Genomic DNA, 16,867 nt, shown 5'->3' on the forward strand with positions numbered 1-16,867 from the left:
CTCAGACGCTGTGGTGACCAGTCTTCTGCCGGTTCCTCCCTTCGGAACGTCATCTCTTACAAGTTACCTCTTCATTAAGTTTCTGAACAGCTCCACGATCCTCTCCTCCAGCATGGGCCGGTGCTGCACGATAGGGTCGCCCTTGTAGGACACTTTCTGCTGCAGCTCCTCCAGTTTCTTAATTTGTTGGCGGGTCTGAAGTTGAGATTCTGCTAATGAAGTTATCCTGCCATAATGGAAGGAAGTTCCAGTCACCTCTGTCCCCTAGTGGTGACCCCAGCACTCAGGAGACTGAAGCAAAGGGACCCTGAGGCATCCATCCCACCACAACAAAGGAAGGAAGGAAGGAAGGAAGGGAGGAAGGAGACGGACAACTCGATTTCTAGCTTCACATGTATAGTTATGACATCACATGTATAGTCATGAAATCACATGTTTAATCACGACAGATGCCTACAAAATGACTATCACAAAGTCTGGTGACTTGCTGGTACTACTCAAAGACTAGATTTTCATTTTTTTTATTTCATTTTATTAGTTTTATATATATTCAGTTATTTCCCCCCTTTGCAAATAACATATATTGTTTTAGATTATTAAAATAACTAAAATGGAGAATTTAGTGTTAAATACAACTGAAAGTATTATTTAAATATCTTAAATTAGTGATCTAAGCTTTATTAATTTATTCTTTTTAATTAAAAATTTGTTGGTTGGGCAATGGTGGTGCATGTCTTTAATCTCAGTACTTGGGAAGCAGAGGCAGGCAGACCTCTATGAGTTTGAGCCAGTGTAGTCTACAGAGCAAGTTCAAGGACAGCTAAGGCTAAATAGAGAAACTCTGTCTCAGAAAAAAACAAAAAAGTTAAAATTAGGTAATGGTTTTAATTCTTGGACTAAACTTGACTGTGTAAAAAAGGCCACCTTAAGGCAGGCAGAGTGATGCATGCCTATAATCCCAGATAATTCCATTTGGGAAGATGAAGCAGGAGGATTGCAAATTCAAGGTCAGCCTGGGCTATAGAGTAGGTATGAGGGCCAGCCTGGGCTATGGAGTGGGTATGAGGGCCAGCCTGGGCTATGGAGTGGGTATGAGGGCCAGCCTATGCAGCTCAGTGAGATTCTTTCTCAAAGAAAAAAAAAGGTGCCATCTTAGCAATAGTGTCCAGCACTAGGAGTGTAGTCCAGTGGCTCTGGCACACTTGTCTACCACACATCCACCCCAGCATGAAAAAGCAAAAGCAAAAGCAAAAGCAAAAGCATGGCGAGGGAGCAGCATGCCCCGCCTCCGCCCCGCTCCGCCCCGCCCCCCCCCCCCCCCCTTGCAGGCCCGTGACTAAAGAAAAAGAAGCCTTTCTTCCAACTCTTACCAGTTTTCCAGACGGTCCAGGCAGATGTTGGGAGGGCCTCCGATGCACGCGATCTGCTGCCGCCTCTTCCAGTCAGCCAGCTCTTCATCAGTCAGTGTCTTCTGCACGTACTCCATTGCTGACAAGAGCCCCGCCAGCTCACTCACAATGCTCTGTTTGGAAACCAAAACCAAGTCAGAACACATTACCCCAGCCCATGTCTAACCGCAGTCTCTAGTCAGTTCTAGAGAAAGAAGCCATCAGAAACTGTCTTCCACGCTAGGCGTGCGATGCTCAGGAAGCATCCAGATCGCTTACTCTCCGCATCTGGTCCAGGGCTGTGAGCATCTGTTCCAGCTGCTGCATCTTCTGTCTGGTCACAGACTGGTTGTTTCCATTCAGATCCTGCATGTCTAAGGGAAGGAGGAAAGACTCCTTGAGCAGAGGGACTCACCACAGCCTTCTTAACAAGGCTCTACACCATCTGTGCGCCTGCAGTCCCGGCTACTCAGAGAGCTGAAGTAAGATGGTTGTAGGCTCACGGTCAGCCAGAGCTACATGGTCAAATCCCATCTCAAAAACAAACAATGCAAAAATTGTCCCGTGAAGGGCCAGCAGCTCCTCCTCCTACCATGGAAGGCAGGCCCTGAGACTCAGTGACACGGCGTAGCCTTGCACAGACTGCCCCGTCCCCACAGCTCGCTTGCCTCCTTGGCTCTTGAGGGTTTTGTAGTTGAAATCAAAGTCGTCCTGGAGGTTCTCCACCACCTTCATTTTCTGTTCTAGATCCTGTTTAAACAAACAAACCAACCAAAAACAGAAGTAAAACACAGGTTACCTTTGGGAAAAAGGGAAAAGAAAGTTTTGAAGATAATGAAAGCGTGCACGCAGGACCACACTCTGCAGCCGCACAGCACAGCGCGGCTCCCTGGGTGAGGCCCGATTACCTGCACTCGCTTCCGGACATCCTGAAGATGCTGCTCCAACATCTGCTGCTTCTCTGTCACTACGGCGGCTGTTGGGTGGTTGGCCTGGCCCCCTTGCTGCCAATAAATAAATAAATAATAAATAACTAAGATTAGCACACACATGGATTTGTGGAACCCTCTCGTCTGAGCTCCATCCCATCCAAAGGGGAGGGTGCTGGGAGGGTGCTTGCACTGTTCTCTCTGTGCCACTGGCTTTTTATCAACAGGAAACACTGCAAACCCATTCTCCACATTAAACCAGGAGCCCACATGTTGAACTAAGATGCCTCATCCTTCAAGCAGCCTAAAGGTAAACTGTCAAAAAAAAAAAAAAAAATCTAGAAAGAGCTGGGGTACAGCTCAGTACTGGAGATCCTGCCTAAATGAGTGAAGCCCAGGCTTGATCCCAGTGCTCAGAGAATATTAATAAATAAATTAAGAACTGATGACAACAAAGTGTAACATATTTCCATGAAAAAACATTTCCCAAGGACTTTTAAAATTGTGCTTCCAAGGCTTCTGCCCAGCCCGGAGAGGCTAATGCCTTAAGGGGTCATAGGTAAAATGATGGGGCTTTGCTGGGAGCAGAAACTAACAAGTAGATGCTTTAAGAACCAACCAGATAGCCTGACAGCAGCCTGAGGATCTTGAAGACTATGATAAGGAGAGATGTTATCCATCCAGTTTTCAAAGCTAGAAATGCTCACACCCTGGGCCTACAGCTAACCACTCCCTCACACCCATCGCACTGGTCAAGGGCTCCAGTCAGGTTCCAACTGCCGGCTTTTTACTTCTTTTTACTTTGTTTTGTTTTCTATTCTTTAGACTTATTTACTTCATTTTATGTGTGTGGCTGTTTTTGCCAGCATGTGTGCCTGGTGCCCAAATGGGTGTTGGATTCCCTGGAACTGGAATTGCAGATGGTTGTGAGCCACCTCTTGAATGCTAGGAACTGAAGCCAGGTCTGTCCTCCAGCCCAGACCTTTGCTTCTACAACCTCTCACTTCTGGTCTGTTCTCTCTACTACGACCACGAGTCTCCAAAGTAGAGCTGAACAGGCATTTTAGAGACAGGCGCTCTTCCCACTTCTCATGGATGCTCAAACTATAGTATAACAGCCTCTCAGAAGACTTGGAAAAACAACCCAGCCACTACATTTTTCCCCTGTGGGATCGACCCTGACTGATAAGACATAAAGAAGTACTACAGACAGACCTTCACAGTGCCCAGCCCCAAAGCTGGGTCCCTCCCTCTCCTATCTCCTATCTCCTAAACTTGCCTATGGCAAGAATGAAGGCTTTGTCCCTAAAAACCACCTCTATGTTCCCCAAGCAGTGGTCTAGAGTCTCTCAAGCTCCGTACAAATTGCTAGGGAGGTGTGCTTTGCCAACTCCCAAGTTCTAACTCAGGGGTCAGGCACTGGGAAGTCCCTGTGGATCAGGCATGGTGGCTCACAGGGAGGCTGAGGCAGGAGGATCTAGAGTTTACCATATGGGGGTATGTATTGAGACTCTGTCTCAAAAGGAAGCTGAGCCTGGTGGCCCATGCCTAAAATCTCAATGACTAGAGACTGAAGCAAGGGACTGGTGTGGGTTTGAAAGGGCTCAGCCCACGCACAGGGTTCTAGGCAGCTGGGTATCAGACTGTGACTCCATCTCAAAAGCTGAAAATGAAAACAAGAAATGGACGTGTGGGAAGTTTGGTGGCATCACCGAAACCCCTGCACTTGGGTGGCAGAGGCAGGAAGATTATCCCAAACTGGAAGTCAGCTATGCATAGCAAGAACCCGATCAACAACATCAACAATCCGGGGTTGGGAATATGTCTCCGAGTGTGTGTCCACCACGCAGGCAGCCCTGGTTCTGCCCCTAGCACCTCACTTATAGGATGTGGTGTGAGCACCTCAACTCCCAGCCCTCAGGAATCTGAGCTCAAGTTCACCCTTCAGCAACACTGTTGGTTGGGAGTGGAATAGAGACTGTATGAAATTTTTTGTCATTTTCAATGTATGTTTAGGGCTTTAATGTAGTCTAGTGATCTCCTCTTCAGAGGCACTAAACCATTACTGTTCCACTTATTTATACAATCGCTTGCTTCCCAGTCCCCTGCTCGCCACTTTGCTTCTTCTTGCTCTCACCTGGGCTGCCGTGGCTGCCGTCTGGAGGAGGCGAGACTCTTCCCACAGGCATCGGGCCACGATCCGGGCAATTTCCATTGGCTTCTCAAGATACCTGCTCTGTAAGCAAGATGGAGAGTAGGAAGCTATAGCCGGCTAAGGAGGTGTGGAGTGAACTTGGCTAACTTAAGTCACTTCCTCAGAGCCTCCATGAAACCACAGATCAAAGGCTTCAGCATCTGACTGAAATCCATGGGGAGGGAAGGGAAGGCAGGAGCATGTGGCCTCTGTGATGGCAGAAGCCAGAAGTGTGAGGTCATCCTGGCACCGTGGGTCATCTGACTTTATAGGGAAATGACTGACTTTACCCAGGAGTACCCAGTTAATGGCTAAACTTTTAACATTTAGACCTGAGAGTCATGTGCCTATGACAAGTAGGTGTTAATAGTGTGCTTTTATAACAGAATAACATTAAGCCCTTGCTTATTGCTGCAACTGTAACATAAGAAGTGAATTTCTGGTAATGGTGCCCAGGGCCAGTGTACAGGGAATTGAGAAGGAGCTAATTACTTCTCCTTTGATTTAGAGTACAAGACAGGCGTCACTTAGCCAAGTAAGGAAAACTTCCGGGCAGGAACATCAGCACTCCACTCTGTGGGGCTGCCGTCTCACATCCATTTCCCACCGCACCTGCAGAAACTGCTTGATTCTTCGAAGGTTGTGCTGATAGAGGACATTGGACTCTTGCAGGAATCGGCTATATTGCTGGTCAATTTCACCCAAGAGATTATGAAACACCAACGTGGCATGTGACTCTTTGCTGGCTGCATATGCCCTAGGAAGAGGAGGTAAGCTGCATGAGTAATTTGGAGAGCGTTTTGTGAGAGCACACATCTGTATACGGGGTGGTGGAGACAGGAGGATCAAGAGTTCAAGGCCAGCTTTCCCTACCTAGAGAGTTCCAAGCCAGTTTGGATGACATTCTCTCAAAGGCAGTAATAATAGGACTCTAAAACGTATACCCCCAGAATCCACCATCAAGGGGTTGTTATAACATCTGATGTCATAACAAATCCATCATTTTCCATTTCTCATTCTCAGATCAACAGTACCATCAATAGGTGGTGTAGCTCAGTGACACACACCTGCCTAGTGTGCTCAAGGCTCTGGCTTTGGTCCCCAGCATGGAAAAAAAAAGGTTAAAGGTTAATATGAGAATGTTTCCAGATACTGTTATTCATTCTTATAATCTATAGGACTAAAATATTTGAGCAAGATGCACAGATACAAGTCTAGTGGTGCAACGTATGTAATCTGAGAACTACTTGAGAAGCTGAGGCAAGAGGATTGAAAGTTGAAGACCAGCCTGGGCTATATAGTAAGTTCAAGGCCAGTTTTAGGCTATATAGTAAGACTTTTTGACTCTTTTTTTTTTTTTTTTTTTTTTAAAGATTTATTTATTATTATATGTAAGTACACTGTAGCTATCTTCAGACACACCAGAAGAGGGAGTCAGATCTTGTTACCGATGGTTGTGAGCCACCATGTGGTTGCTGGGATTTGAACTCCGGACCTTCGGAAGAGCAGTCGGGTGCTCTTACTCACTGAGCCATCTCACCAGCCCGACTTTTTGACTCATAAACAAACAAAAAACAAACCCAGACCTTAGTATGGCAGCACACACCTACAGTCCTAATACTTGGAGGTAGAAGCAGGAAGGTAAGTAGTTCAAGGGACCCTCAGCTGACTGCAGCAAGTAGCAGGCTAGCCTAGACTACAAGACCTTGTCTTAAAACAAAAACAAAACAAAAACAGGGGATGGTGAGATGGCGCCACAGATAAAAGTTCTTGGTTGGGAAACCTGGCAACATTAGTTTAATCCTTAGAGAGCAGAGAACTGACTTCATGAAGCTGCCCTCTGACCTCCGCGTGCACACGGCGGCATGTCCACGCGCTGCCCCAATACCATATACACACAACAATAACCAAACAACAACAACAATGATGACAATGAAAGGACAGATGCAGTCTGGGCAGTTGGTTCAACCGTGAGAGCGATGAGGACCTGAGCTCCCATCCACAGAACTCACATAAAAATGCTGGCAAATATATTATCATTCTTATACTTTCTCTTTGGCTCTTTTTTTTTTTCTGTTGGTCTATTTCACCTTATTCCAGTTTGTTTGCCTTATCTTATTACTGTTTCTTAGTGCCTGTTTGTGTTCTAGTGAGAGAGAGAGAGAAAGGGTGTGGATTTGGGTAGGAGGGGAGTTAGGGAAGATCTTAGAGGAGATGGGGGAAGAGAAAACATAGCCAGAAATATATCTTTAAAAAAATCTATTTTAAATTAAAAAAAGAAAATGCTGGGCACAGTAGCACATGCGTGTAAGCCCAGCGCTGGGCATCAGAGATAGATCCTGAAGGTCTGCCCTAATTGGTTAACTCTGGACCAATGAATGACTCAGTCTCAACGAACCCAAAAGGCGTTCTTAAGAATGACACTTGAGGTTGTCTTCTGGCCTACACGCATACACGAATGCACACACGCCTGAATCTATACAAACGTGCACACATACTGGTAAATGTTTTGTTTTTGTTTTTTTAAAGGACAGATAAGGTTGTTTGCCTTAAATTCTTGGCCAACCCTGTATTCAGTCAGACTAGTGTCTATAAGTGCTTCTTAGCTTAATGAGCAATGCCAGGCTGAGGTGTGATCCACACCTCTTTGGCCCATCACCAAATCAGGTATGTCTTCTGGAAAAAGTAGGTCACACGCAGATAGGGCTGACTTAGGCCAGAACTAGCACACGGGCCTGAATACACTAAAGTGAGGTAAACAGCTGGCATTTCCTCTATGCCTCTAGTTCCCTCCTCATCCCATGCCTCCTCTTTACCAGGGGAAGCCACGTGTGTGGTAGACCCCAATTTCTACCTGACATAGAATTCTTAGATTTAAAAAGGAAAAACATCTGTATCTCACTGTTCTAGACTCAAAATGTGCAGAGATCTCACCAAGTAAGTGAGACTCAAACCTGACTCCAAAACATCTACCAGCAAGCTGTTTCAAAGTGCAAAGAGGCCGCTGTCATATGCACTGTGAACAGATGCGTTAAGAGACTAAGTTACCTCTGTTCTCCCAATCCTTCCCCCGCACCTGCCCTCACATGTCTGATCAAAGGGTTAGTAAGGTGTGAACCTAGAACAGGTTGTGTCCTGACTCAATGCTAAACCCCCCAAGTCAGGGAGTTTTCAAGAAGGACTCACCAGTCTTGACTCTCAATCCAAGGTGCCAGGAACTGCCGCAGCTCCATGGGGAAGCTGTCGCTGTACAGCTGGTGCAGCTGCTCCAGGTAGCGTGTGTCCAGCTGCTGCAGCTGGTTCCACTGAGCCATCCTGCTGCAGTCAGGGGTCTCGACTGTAAGCCAAAATATATATGTGGTCACCACAAGTACTCATAGGGGATACCCTGGTGACTCTGAAAAGGAGCTTGTATGTTTTTTGTAGTCCTTTGAATAATACGTGTTTGCATTCACAAATCCTACCACCACAGCTCTGCCCACTCCTGATGCTGGGGATCAAACACTATACAAGTTCTCCACCACTGAGCTAGTCTCCAGGTCCTTGATTTTCTAAAACAGGGTCTCAGGCTAGCCTTGTTATTTCCTACCTCTGCCTCCTAAGTGCTTGAATTTCAGGCATGAGCTGCCATTCAAGGCTGCCACGCAATTTCTTCTGTTACAATTAGGTGTGATTTTAAGTTCTAGAATCTACTTTGAAGCCAGGCACAGCGGCTCATGCCTGTAATCCCAGAACTCCTATGATATCATGACAGACAGGTCAAGGCCAGCCTGAGCCCTAAACCCTCGCCACCACCTCCATTCCCACACATACACAGGGGGAGAGAGAGCACATGTGCTGGAGAGCTGGTTCAGTAGTTTAATGCACTTGTTGCTCTTGCAGAGGACCAAGTTCAATTCCCAGCACCCATATGGTGGCTCACAGTATACTTATCCCCAGCTCCAGAGGATCTATCTGACAGAGTCTTCTGATCGCTGAAGGCACTGGACAAGTCACATAGTACACATGGGTACATTTGGGAAAAATGCTCATTAGAATAAAACAAAATAAAAAATTTAAAAAACAAACAAAGAAACAACATCATCATCTTCAACAACAAAACAACTGACCAGGGCTGGAGAGATGACTCAGAGGTTAAGAGCACTGGCTGCTCTTCCAGAGGTCCTGAGTTCAAATCCTAGCAACCACATGGTGGCTCACAACCATCTGTAATGGGATCTGATGCCATCTTTTAGTGTATGTAAAGACAACTACAGTGTACTCATATAAATAAAATAAATCTAAAAACCTGACCAAATGACAACAACAAGCCTATTCTCTACCAGAGGTCAAGCGGGGTTAAGCAAATGTCACGTGAAGCTGGCTGGTTTCCTTCTTCTGGATTTCTGTTTCCTGGTCTCTAGAATACAGATGATCACTTCTTGGGGCCGCTGAAGGAATATTCCTAAAGCCTCATCTAAGAATACAGCGCCCAGCAGCTGTCCAGCACACGTCGGTTCGGTTCCTTCCCTCCCACACACACCTGCTGCATCCAGGCCATCCGTGCGGCTATAGACAGGAAACCTGCACTGGCTCAGACCGGTGCTTAGGGAGGACAGAGAGCAGAGCGGCAGGCTCACAAGGACAAGAGCCATGTGCCTGGACTCTGCCCACTCAACAAAAGGAATTATTTATATAAATATACATTTATATAAATAGATTTTAATATATTTTTTCTAAATCTGGGGTAAGAAAGGAAGGAGAGCTGAATACCACGTAAACAACTTAATCCTGAGATGGGGACTGCCCCACTCCAACGCTCGGCTACGAGAACCCGACCCAGCTAACCACTCATGACAATGTCTCTCCAGAACACTGGAGGTCTAAAAATAACCATGAGTAAGAGCCCAAGATTAGGGAGTGGTATGTGTACAGCAAACCCTAGGTGGAATAAAAGCCGCCTGCAGGAACACATGCTCCAGCCTGAAGCGCTGTGCCTCTCCGTGCAGTGCCCCAGTAAGGCACCAAAGGCTATCAGGGCCCTCTTACATGGAGGCCAAGTCAGAATCAGCCTCTCCTAGATGAAAAGCTTCCTGTTGTCCTGTGGTTCCCAGGACCTGACTTACATAGCAGTCCATACCAATTTGAAGCTGGGAAGAAGGTTCAGTTGGTACCATGCTTGCTGGGGACCTGAGATTGGATTCCTAGAACTCACATATTAATAAAAAGCTGGGTGTGGTGGTGTGCCCATAATGCCAATGAGGGCAAGATAGGAGGTGGAGACATGTGGACCCCTGGAAGTTCAATGGCCAGTTGGTCTAGCCTACTTGGCAAAGTTTCAGGCTAATGAGATGCTGTGTCAAACAAAAGTCGAAGGAATGACACCCACGGTTGCCCTTTGACCTGCACATACATGTACCTACACATGCATGAACATGTGCACAAAGAAACACAAAAGAAAATCTATATGACAGTTTATGTAAACATCACTGCACAGGACTCCATTGAACCAAAAGATTGCGTTGTTGAGCATGGGAGACACCACCCACCTGTGGCCACTGGGCCAAGGAAGTGTGGACGCTCACACCCATATATGCAGCATTTGAAAACAGTGAAAGAAATAAATGTACAAATCTCAATGTTGAAATATTATTTTAGAAATGTTAGGTTTTATACATTATCAAAATTATTCTTCCCACTTCTTTTTTTTTTTTAATACAGTTACTAGAAAATTTAACATGCCAGGTGTGATGGTGCATATCTTTAATCCTAGTACTTGGGAGACAGAGGTAGTCAGATATCTGTGAGTTTGAGGCCAGCCTAGTCTACATAGTGAGTTCCAGGAAAGCCAGAACTACACAGAGACCCCCATCTAAAAAACAAAAACAAAACAAACAAAACCTTAAGAAAAGAAAATGTAGTATGACATATGTGACCCGCTTTCTATTTATGAAAATCAAAGACACTGTCGTTCTGGGCCACACTGTAAAAAAAATGCCATGATCCTAATTAAATCATCTGCTTGAAATAGTAAATTCCAATGCTATAAGTTACAAAACCAGATGATTTCATCATTTATCTTGGACACAAATGCAGAGCCAGTCCCAAGATAAAAACCATAAAACCTCACCCACTCTACCTACTCCATCACAGATGACCACTCCAGTCGGGGGAACATTTTCAATCTAACATAAGAAAAAAGCTAAGTTACCCATAGCCGACTTATTTCTGTCTGTAACTCAAGAGGCTTGTTTCAGTGTTGATGTTTGGTGTATTTCGCTGGTAGAATGGCTTTTTCTTAACCAGAGACCAGCTTGTGCCTTTTTCCAATTAACTGGACCATCAAGAACGACTAATTTTGTGTTTTGTTTTGATCTAACCAAGATAGGTAATACTGCCAAACTATTCTACATGAAGAAAATTATCCTAAGCTAAAAGCAAAGCGCAGATGTTATTTTCAGGAGAACATGGGCGTGTGGGTGCCATGGTTTAGCCCTGAGTGTCCAACAGCCATGTCCTCAGATGCTGCTTAGCTGCAAGCCATACTAATCAACACAAGAGCAACTAGACTAAGCATTCTGCACACTGACAGCTGGGCGTTTAGAGATCGTCAGCCAAGCTGTCCAGGAAACCTCTGCCAGTCCGTATGCTGCATTTGTTTTCCTGGAAAACATCTAGAAGACACTTTACCACCTCAAGTCTGTTTTTCAAGTTAGAAACTGATTTAAGAGGCTGGGGACATTGCTTAGTGGTACAGTGCTTACCCAGCATGCTCAGTTGCATCCTCAGCATCACAAACACCAACATAAACAACTTAATCTGATCCACTCTACGTGCTATGGCTGGGTAGTGTAGGCTGGCTGATCTCCCTGCCTCAGTCTGAGTACCAAGACTGGAAGGGCACACATCATGCCCGACTTCTGTTAAGATCTAACTTTTGTCTTCAAAAATCACTTGAAGCCTGTGCTTTAATAACCAGCTCTCAGAAGCCAGAACACAAAAAGTGATCTACCAACAGTTTGAATGCCAAGTACCATCCTGGGCACCAGAGTAGAAGTCAAGTCATTGCTCCAGTGGATGGGTTAGAGTATGACACAAGCTTGCTGCTCTGCTGGCTTTCATGAGGCTGAGGTGGGCAGAACATCATTGCAAATGTTCAGAGGAAAGATAAAGTGTGTGTGAACCTTTGAATGAGAATGCTGCTCATATGTTTGAATGCTTGCCCATCAGTTAGTGGAAGCGTTTGGGAAGGATTAGGAGGTGTGGCCTGCTGGAGGTTTGTCACTGTAAGCCCATATCAGGCCTTATCTTTCTCTGCCTGCTACTGTGAGGATATAAAGTTCTCAGCTACTGTCCCTTGCCAGACTGCTTCCTGTCATGATGAGCAGTGCTTAACCGTCTAAAACTGTACGCAAGCCCCAAATTAAATGCTTTCTTTAGTAAGAGCTGTTTTGGTCATGGGTCTCTTCACAGCCACAGAACAGTAACTAAGATGCTGTGACCCTATTTTCTTCTGTTTTAAGAGATTTATTATTTTATGTATATAAAAGTTTTGCTTACATATTATATATGTGCAGTGTGTGTGTTTGTGTGTGTACCAGCAGAGGCCAGACACGAGCGCTGAATTTCCTGAAAGTAGAGTTACAGTTGGATGATGAATGGCCATGAGGGTGCTAGAAACTGAACTTGTGTTCTTTGTAAGAGCAGTCAGTGCTCTCAACTAACAAGCTATCTCTCTAGTCCCTGATGATCCTAGTTTCTATAGCTCAAGAGAAAAGGAAAATGAAACAGCATGTCACCAAATCCTTCTAGACTTTTCCAAACAGCAATTTCTTAGCCCTGTGGGGAATAACCTACCAACAGTAAGTCATAAGGAAAATAATTTCAGTCTAATAAGGAACTTCTTAATAGAAAAATTATCATTAAAGTAACAGTCCTCATTTGTATAGTTCAGTCTAAAGAAACTAGGGGAACCACAGGAGACCACAGATAGAAGGGATTTAATCACACAACTTCCTAAACTCTCTAAGACATGTATGAACATAAATGAACCAGTAAACCTAAAATGGAGGATGAAGAGAGGGACAAAATGCAAATGCAAATAAAAATCCACAACAGAAAGTGATACAGAGACATTTCTGAAGCGAGTGTAATGGGACTCACCCTTAATCCCAGCATTCGGAAGGAAGAAACAGCAGGCTCAGGAGTTTAAAGTCTGCCTCAGCTACATAATAAGTTCAGTGCCCACCTGAGCTAAGTGGGACTCTATCTTTAAAAGAGGACAATTCCTGTTCAATTTCACAGTGTGTCAAAAAGCCTTCTTTGGGGCCATATATGTAGCTCGGGCTGACCTGAAATTGGATATGTAGAGCAGACTGGCCTCAACATCAAGAGATCTGCCTGCCTGGCCTCCTGGGTACTAGGATTAAAGGTGTGATTCACCACTTCCTCTTCACTTCCAGCATGAAAGTCAGGAAAAAGGGGGGTAGGGGAAGGAGACAGAGAGAACACAAAACAAATAATGCACTGACCTATTCCTATGTACTGTGATGCGGAATACTGGCCCCAGGGTCGGTTGCCCCAGGGATGAGGAAATCCTCAAACACACCAAGTCATGTTATGCAACTTTGCTCCTTAGTTTAAAACTATTGGTTGACTAAGACACCTACAGCCTATAGCTGGGCAGAAGAGAGGTGGGTAGAATTTTGGTTTCTGGGCTTGGGGTCAGAGAAAGGACCATGAAAGGGAAGAGAGAGAAGGTGGAGAGAGGAAGACACCATGGGGTAAGAGATTGTGAGATCTGGCCATGAGGGCTGGCCAGTGGAGTAAGAGCGGCTCAAGTGGAACACGGCAAGTCATAGCTCAGGGTTATTTGCCTGAAAGTAGACAAAATAGACACAGAGAGATGATATCTGCTCAGCTTTAGTGTTGTTTAAGGCTTATTATAAATATAAAAGTTTTGGGTCTTTTATCTGGGAACTAAATGATCTAAGGTGGGGTAGAAACCCCCAATTGAGATTAAATATTTACTACAAAAATCCATAACTGATATGGGATATGCACCATATTTGATTTCAAATATTGTAGATAAAAGGAGCCAGAAGACAGCAAACCTTTAGATTGACACAGCCAGACGTGCTTTGTCAACCACTAAGTCGACGGTCAGAGCTGCCTCTAGCTCTAGAAAAAAGGAAAAGGACTCAGTTTGTGCGTAAGGTCACCTCCCCAGGCTGTGACCCTTCCACTCTCTCTACAAGGCTTGACTGCTGAATAGGCCTCCTCTTCAGCACAACAGGGACTACCCCGCCTCGGAAGGATGGTACTAAACTTAAGTGACGTCACAGGTGAACAGTAGTTGCTCCTTCTGAGTCTTTGACCCTCTCATTTAACAGGAATTCCATTTCTCAGTGCCTCAGGAAGCCAAAGAGCAAACAGTTCATCCAATTCCCTAGGTGTTATCAGAGACAACCACAGAGCTTTCCCTGATATGGAGAAGCACGTGCATTATAATGGACCCTGCTGTCATATCCTGGGGGTGGGGTGGGGGGAATTAGCATCTGGTGACCCTACCTCAGGACAGATGTCTGAAGATGATCAAATCTCTCCACACATATTTTGCACAGGATAGCTCTAGGCCTAATAACACTAAAGATGAAAATGCATGCTTTCAATTCCTATCCTTAGAGCTTAGATATGGGAAGATCAGTTTAAGGACATCCTTCCACTAAATGGTGAGTTTGAAGCCAACCTGGACTATGCTAGACCCTGTCTTAAAACCACCACCAGCAGCATACAATGAAAAACCCACTAAGTACTATTCAAAATAAAAAGATGAATGTCAACAAGAGCCTTGGTTGAAGAACAATCCAAAAGCTAGAGGTGTAGCTGAGTTAGTGAAGAGATTCCCTAGCACGTACGAGGCCCTGGGTTCCACTGCCAACACCACATAAAACCAGGCATGGCATGGAGATGTGCACACGCAAGCACTCGGGAGGTGGAGGCAAAAGCATCAGAAGTTCAAGGTCATCCTTATTATACAGTGAATTTGAAGATAGCCTGGGCTACATGAGACCCTGTCTTCAAAAAAAAAAAAAAAAAAAAAAAAAAAAGAAGGAAGAAAGAAAAGAAGAAAACCAGTATCTATAGCTGAATACCGTGTGGAACTTTCATCTCATCTTTGTGCTAACCATTGATGATAATGATGATGTGGTGCATCCAGAAGACAATCTTCAAGGAGTCATTTCTCTCCTCCCACTGTGTGGGTGGTAGGGATCAAACGTAAGCTGTCGGGCTCAGCTGCAAGCACCTTTACCTGTTGAGCCATCTCATTGGTCAAGACAATATTTTATCTTCATCTTACCGAGGAGAAATGAAGGCCCAGAATTTGACATGATTTATTCAGGATCTCACAGGCAGTAATGGCATGGAGCAGCATCCTGATGCAGCCTGCTGTCAGAGCTCCTGGGGATTCTGATCTGGGAATTTTGTCATGAGTCAAGAACGATGCTAAGTCAAAGAACTTTTCCAGAGTTCCAACAGATGTATGGCGCCTGAGCCAAAGGGTCTGTTAGTCTTGCTGTGCCTGGCCACATCTGGGAGGTCACAGTCATTGTGTAGATGACAATTTAAATGGAATTCTAAACTGGGTGGTGGTGTCAAATGCTTTTAATCCCAGTACTTGGGAGGCAGAGGCATGGAGGATCTCTGTGAGTTCAAGGCCAGCCTGGTCTACAGAGTGAGATCCAGGACAGTCAGTGCTGAGAAGCCGTCTCCAAAAAACAGACCTCTCAGATATAACTTCACTGGGCAATGGCATGAAGAGAGTTATGTACGGGGCAGCTGCCTCGTTCCTGTTGCATCTGACACTTACATGGAGATGCTCTTCCTTGAGGTATCACAGCCATAATGCAGACTCCAGGAGGGCAAGGGGCTGCACGGCCTCTGAAGCCATTTCAGCTCCGCTCACTTGGGACACTGAGACCGCTGCATCCCAATAATAAACATGCGCAGAGATAAAGCAGGTTGACATTTAACCAAAAGGGTCAGATGTCCAGAGTCTGTACTCTAGCTGTTTCTAAAACACTCCCAGGCTTCTACAAACCCACAGCTAGGAGCTTTTACCTGTATCTGCACATCTGCCTGCATCCCTCCAGGCTTTCTGAAGAGCTGCCATCCACGTCCATAAAGGCTCACCACTTTTTGCTCTGAGACTAAAAATCATCAACTATGAAAGCAACAGCCTGTGGACCCTGACTCCCCTCCGAGATGCGTGCCAGGTGTCTAGCCTTCCTTATGCAGAAAAATAGAAGACAACTGTACTCACTTCACAGGGTCAGTGTCAGACCGGACTTAAAGCACACAAAGCTAGCAGGACAGAGCAAACATGCATGACAAGATAGCCCTGTGTCTGTCTGGCTGCCACTTGCCTGCTAGCTACACTCCTACACTCACTTGGCTACTCTACTCCTCCGTTCACGGGCCTTCACATGTGTGCTTGCCTTCAGTATCAGGGGACCTATGCCTTGCTTCAACTCCTTCATTCTAAGGTCCATGATGACAGGAAGAACCTTGGCTTCGGCTCACTAATGTGCCCCCCTCTCCAGCATCCAGCACAGTGTCCAGTTCCTAACAGATGAACAGAAAGCATGTGTGTGTGTGTGTGTGTGTGTGTGTGTGTGTGTGTGTGTAGTAGAACTGATGAACTGCTGGAGGGAATTATCTGGCATTAAGGGGACTACATTTTTTTGTTTTGTTTTGTCCTGGAACTCACTTTGTAGACCAGGCTAGTCTCGAACTCAAAAATCCTTCTGCCTCTGCCTCCCAAGTGCTGGGATTAAAGGCGTGTGCCACCACTCCTGGCTAAGGGGACCACATTTTCCAAAGTGAAGACACACTCCCAGCAAAAAAGTATTCATTGAGGAGTCCAGCTCTTCTGTTTTGCTGTTTGGAAAACTCAACGACTTTTTAGGGATCTTTTAACAAGAGAAATGTTACTCAAATCAAAAACAAACATTTCAGGGCTGAGGAGATAGCCCTGTATGGGCCTGCCACATAAGCATAGGACCTATGTTTGGGTCCCAGCACCTGCAGCGTGGGCTTGGGAGCCAGTGCTAGGGAGGTAGAGATACAGGATCTGATAAAGGAAATGAAGTTTGGAATTTCAAAGTCACAAGCCTACGATGTAGCTCAATGATTACTGGAGAAAAGAAAGAAATTCCCCAAATTTATTCAGGTCACTTTTCCTTTAAGTGACCCCAAGGAAGCCCTTTGTTATTCAGCAGAGGCTAAAGTGGGCTAAGAACCTATATGTTTATATCTGTAATATTAGCACTCAGAAGGCTGAGGCAGGAAAATGGCCATGAGTTCAGGAACAGCCT

The 16,867-nt window shown here is 45.3% G+C and overlaps 1 protein-coding gene across 4 annotated transcripts in view; it reads right to left on the reverse strand.

The window, feature by feature from the left end:
- Stat3 (signal transducer and activator of transcription 3) overlaps window positions 1-16,867 on the reverse strand; it is a 52,789-nt gene that overhangs the window by 16,731 nt on the left and 19,191 nt on the right. For all 4 annotated transcript variants that reach the window (NM_213660.3, NM_011486.5, NM_213659.3 and 1 more), the window contains exons 2-9: window positions 7,698-7,848; window positions 5,124-5,268; window positions 4,455-4,553; window positions 2,297-2,392; window positions 2,057-2,138; window positions 1,668-1,762; window positions 1,371-1,522; window positions 68-226 (exon numbers count right to left, since the gene is read on the reverse strand). In NM_213660.3, the coding sequence (NP_998825.1) occupies window positions 68-226; window positions 1,371-1,522; window positions 1,668-1,762; window positions 2,057-2,138; window positions 2,297-2,392; window positions 4,455-4,553; window positions 5,124-5,268; window positions 7,698-7,825 (956 nt within the window). In that variant the 5' untranslated portion in view covers window positions 7,826-7,848. The remainder of the gene's footprint in view (window positions 1-67; window positions 227-1,370; window positions 1,523-1,667; window positions 1,763-2,056; window positions 2,139-2,296; window positions 2,393-4,454; window positions 4,554-5,123; window positions 5,269-7,697; window positions 7,849-16,867) is intronic.

Source organism: Mus musculus, chromosome 11 (assembly GCF_000001635.26).
Source record: "Mus musculus strain C57BL/6J chromosome 11, GRCm38.p6 C57BL/6J".
Taxonomy (NCBI): domain Eukaryota; kingdom Metazoa; phylum Chordata; class Mammalia; order Rodentia; family Muridae; genus Mus; species Mus musculus.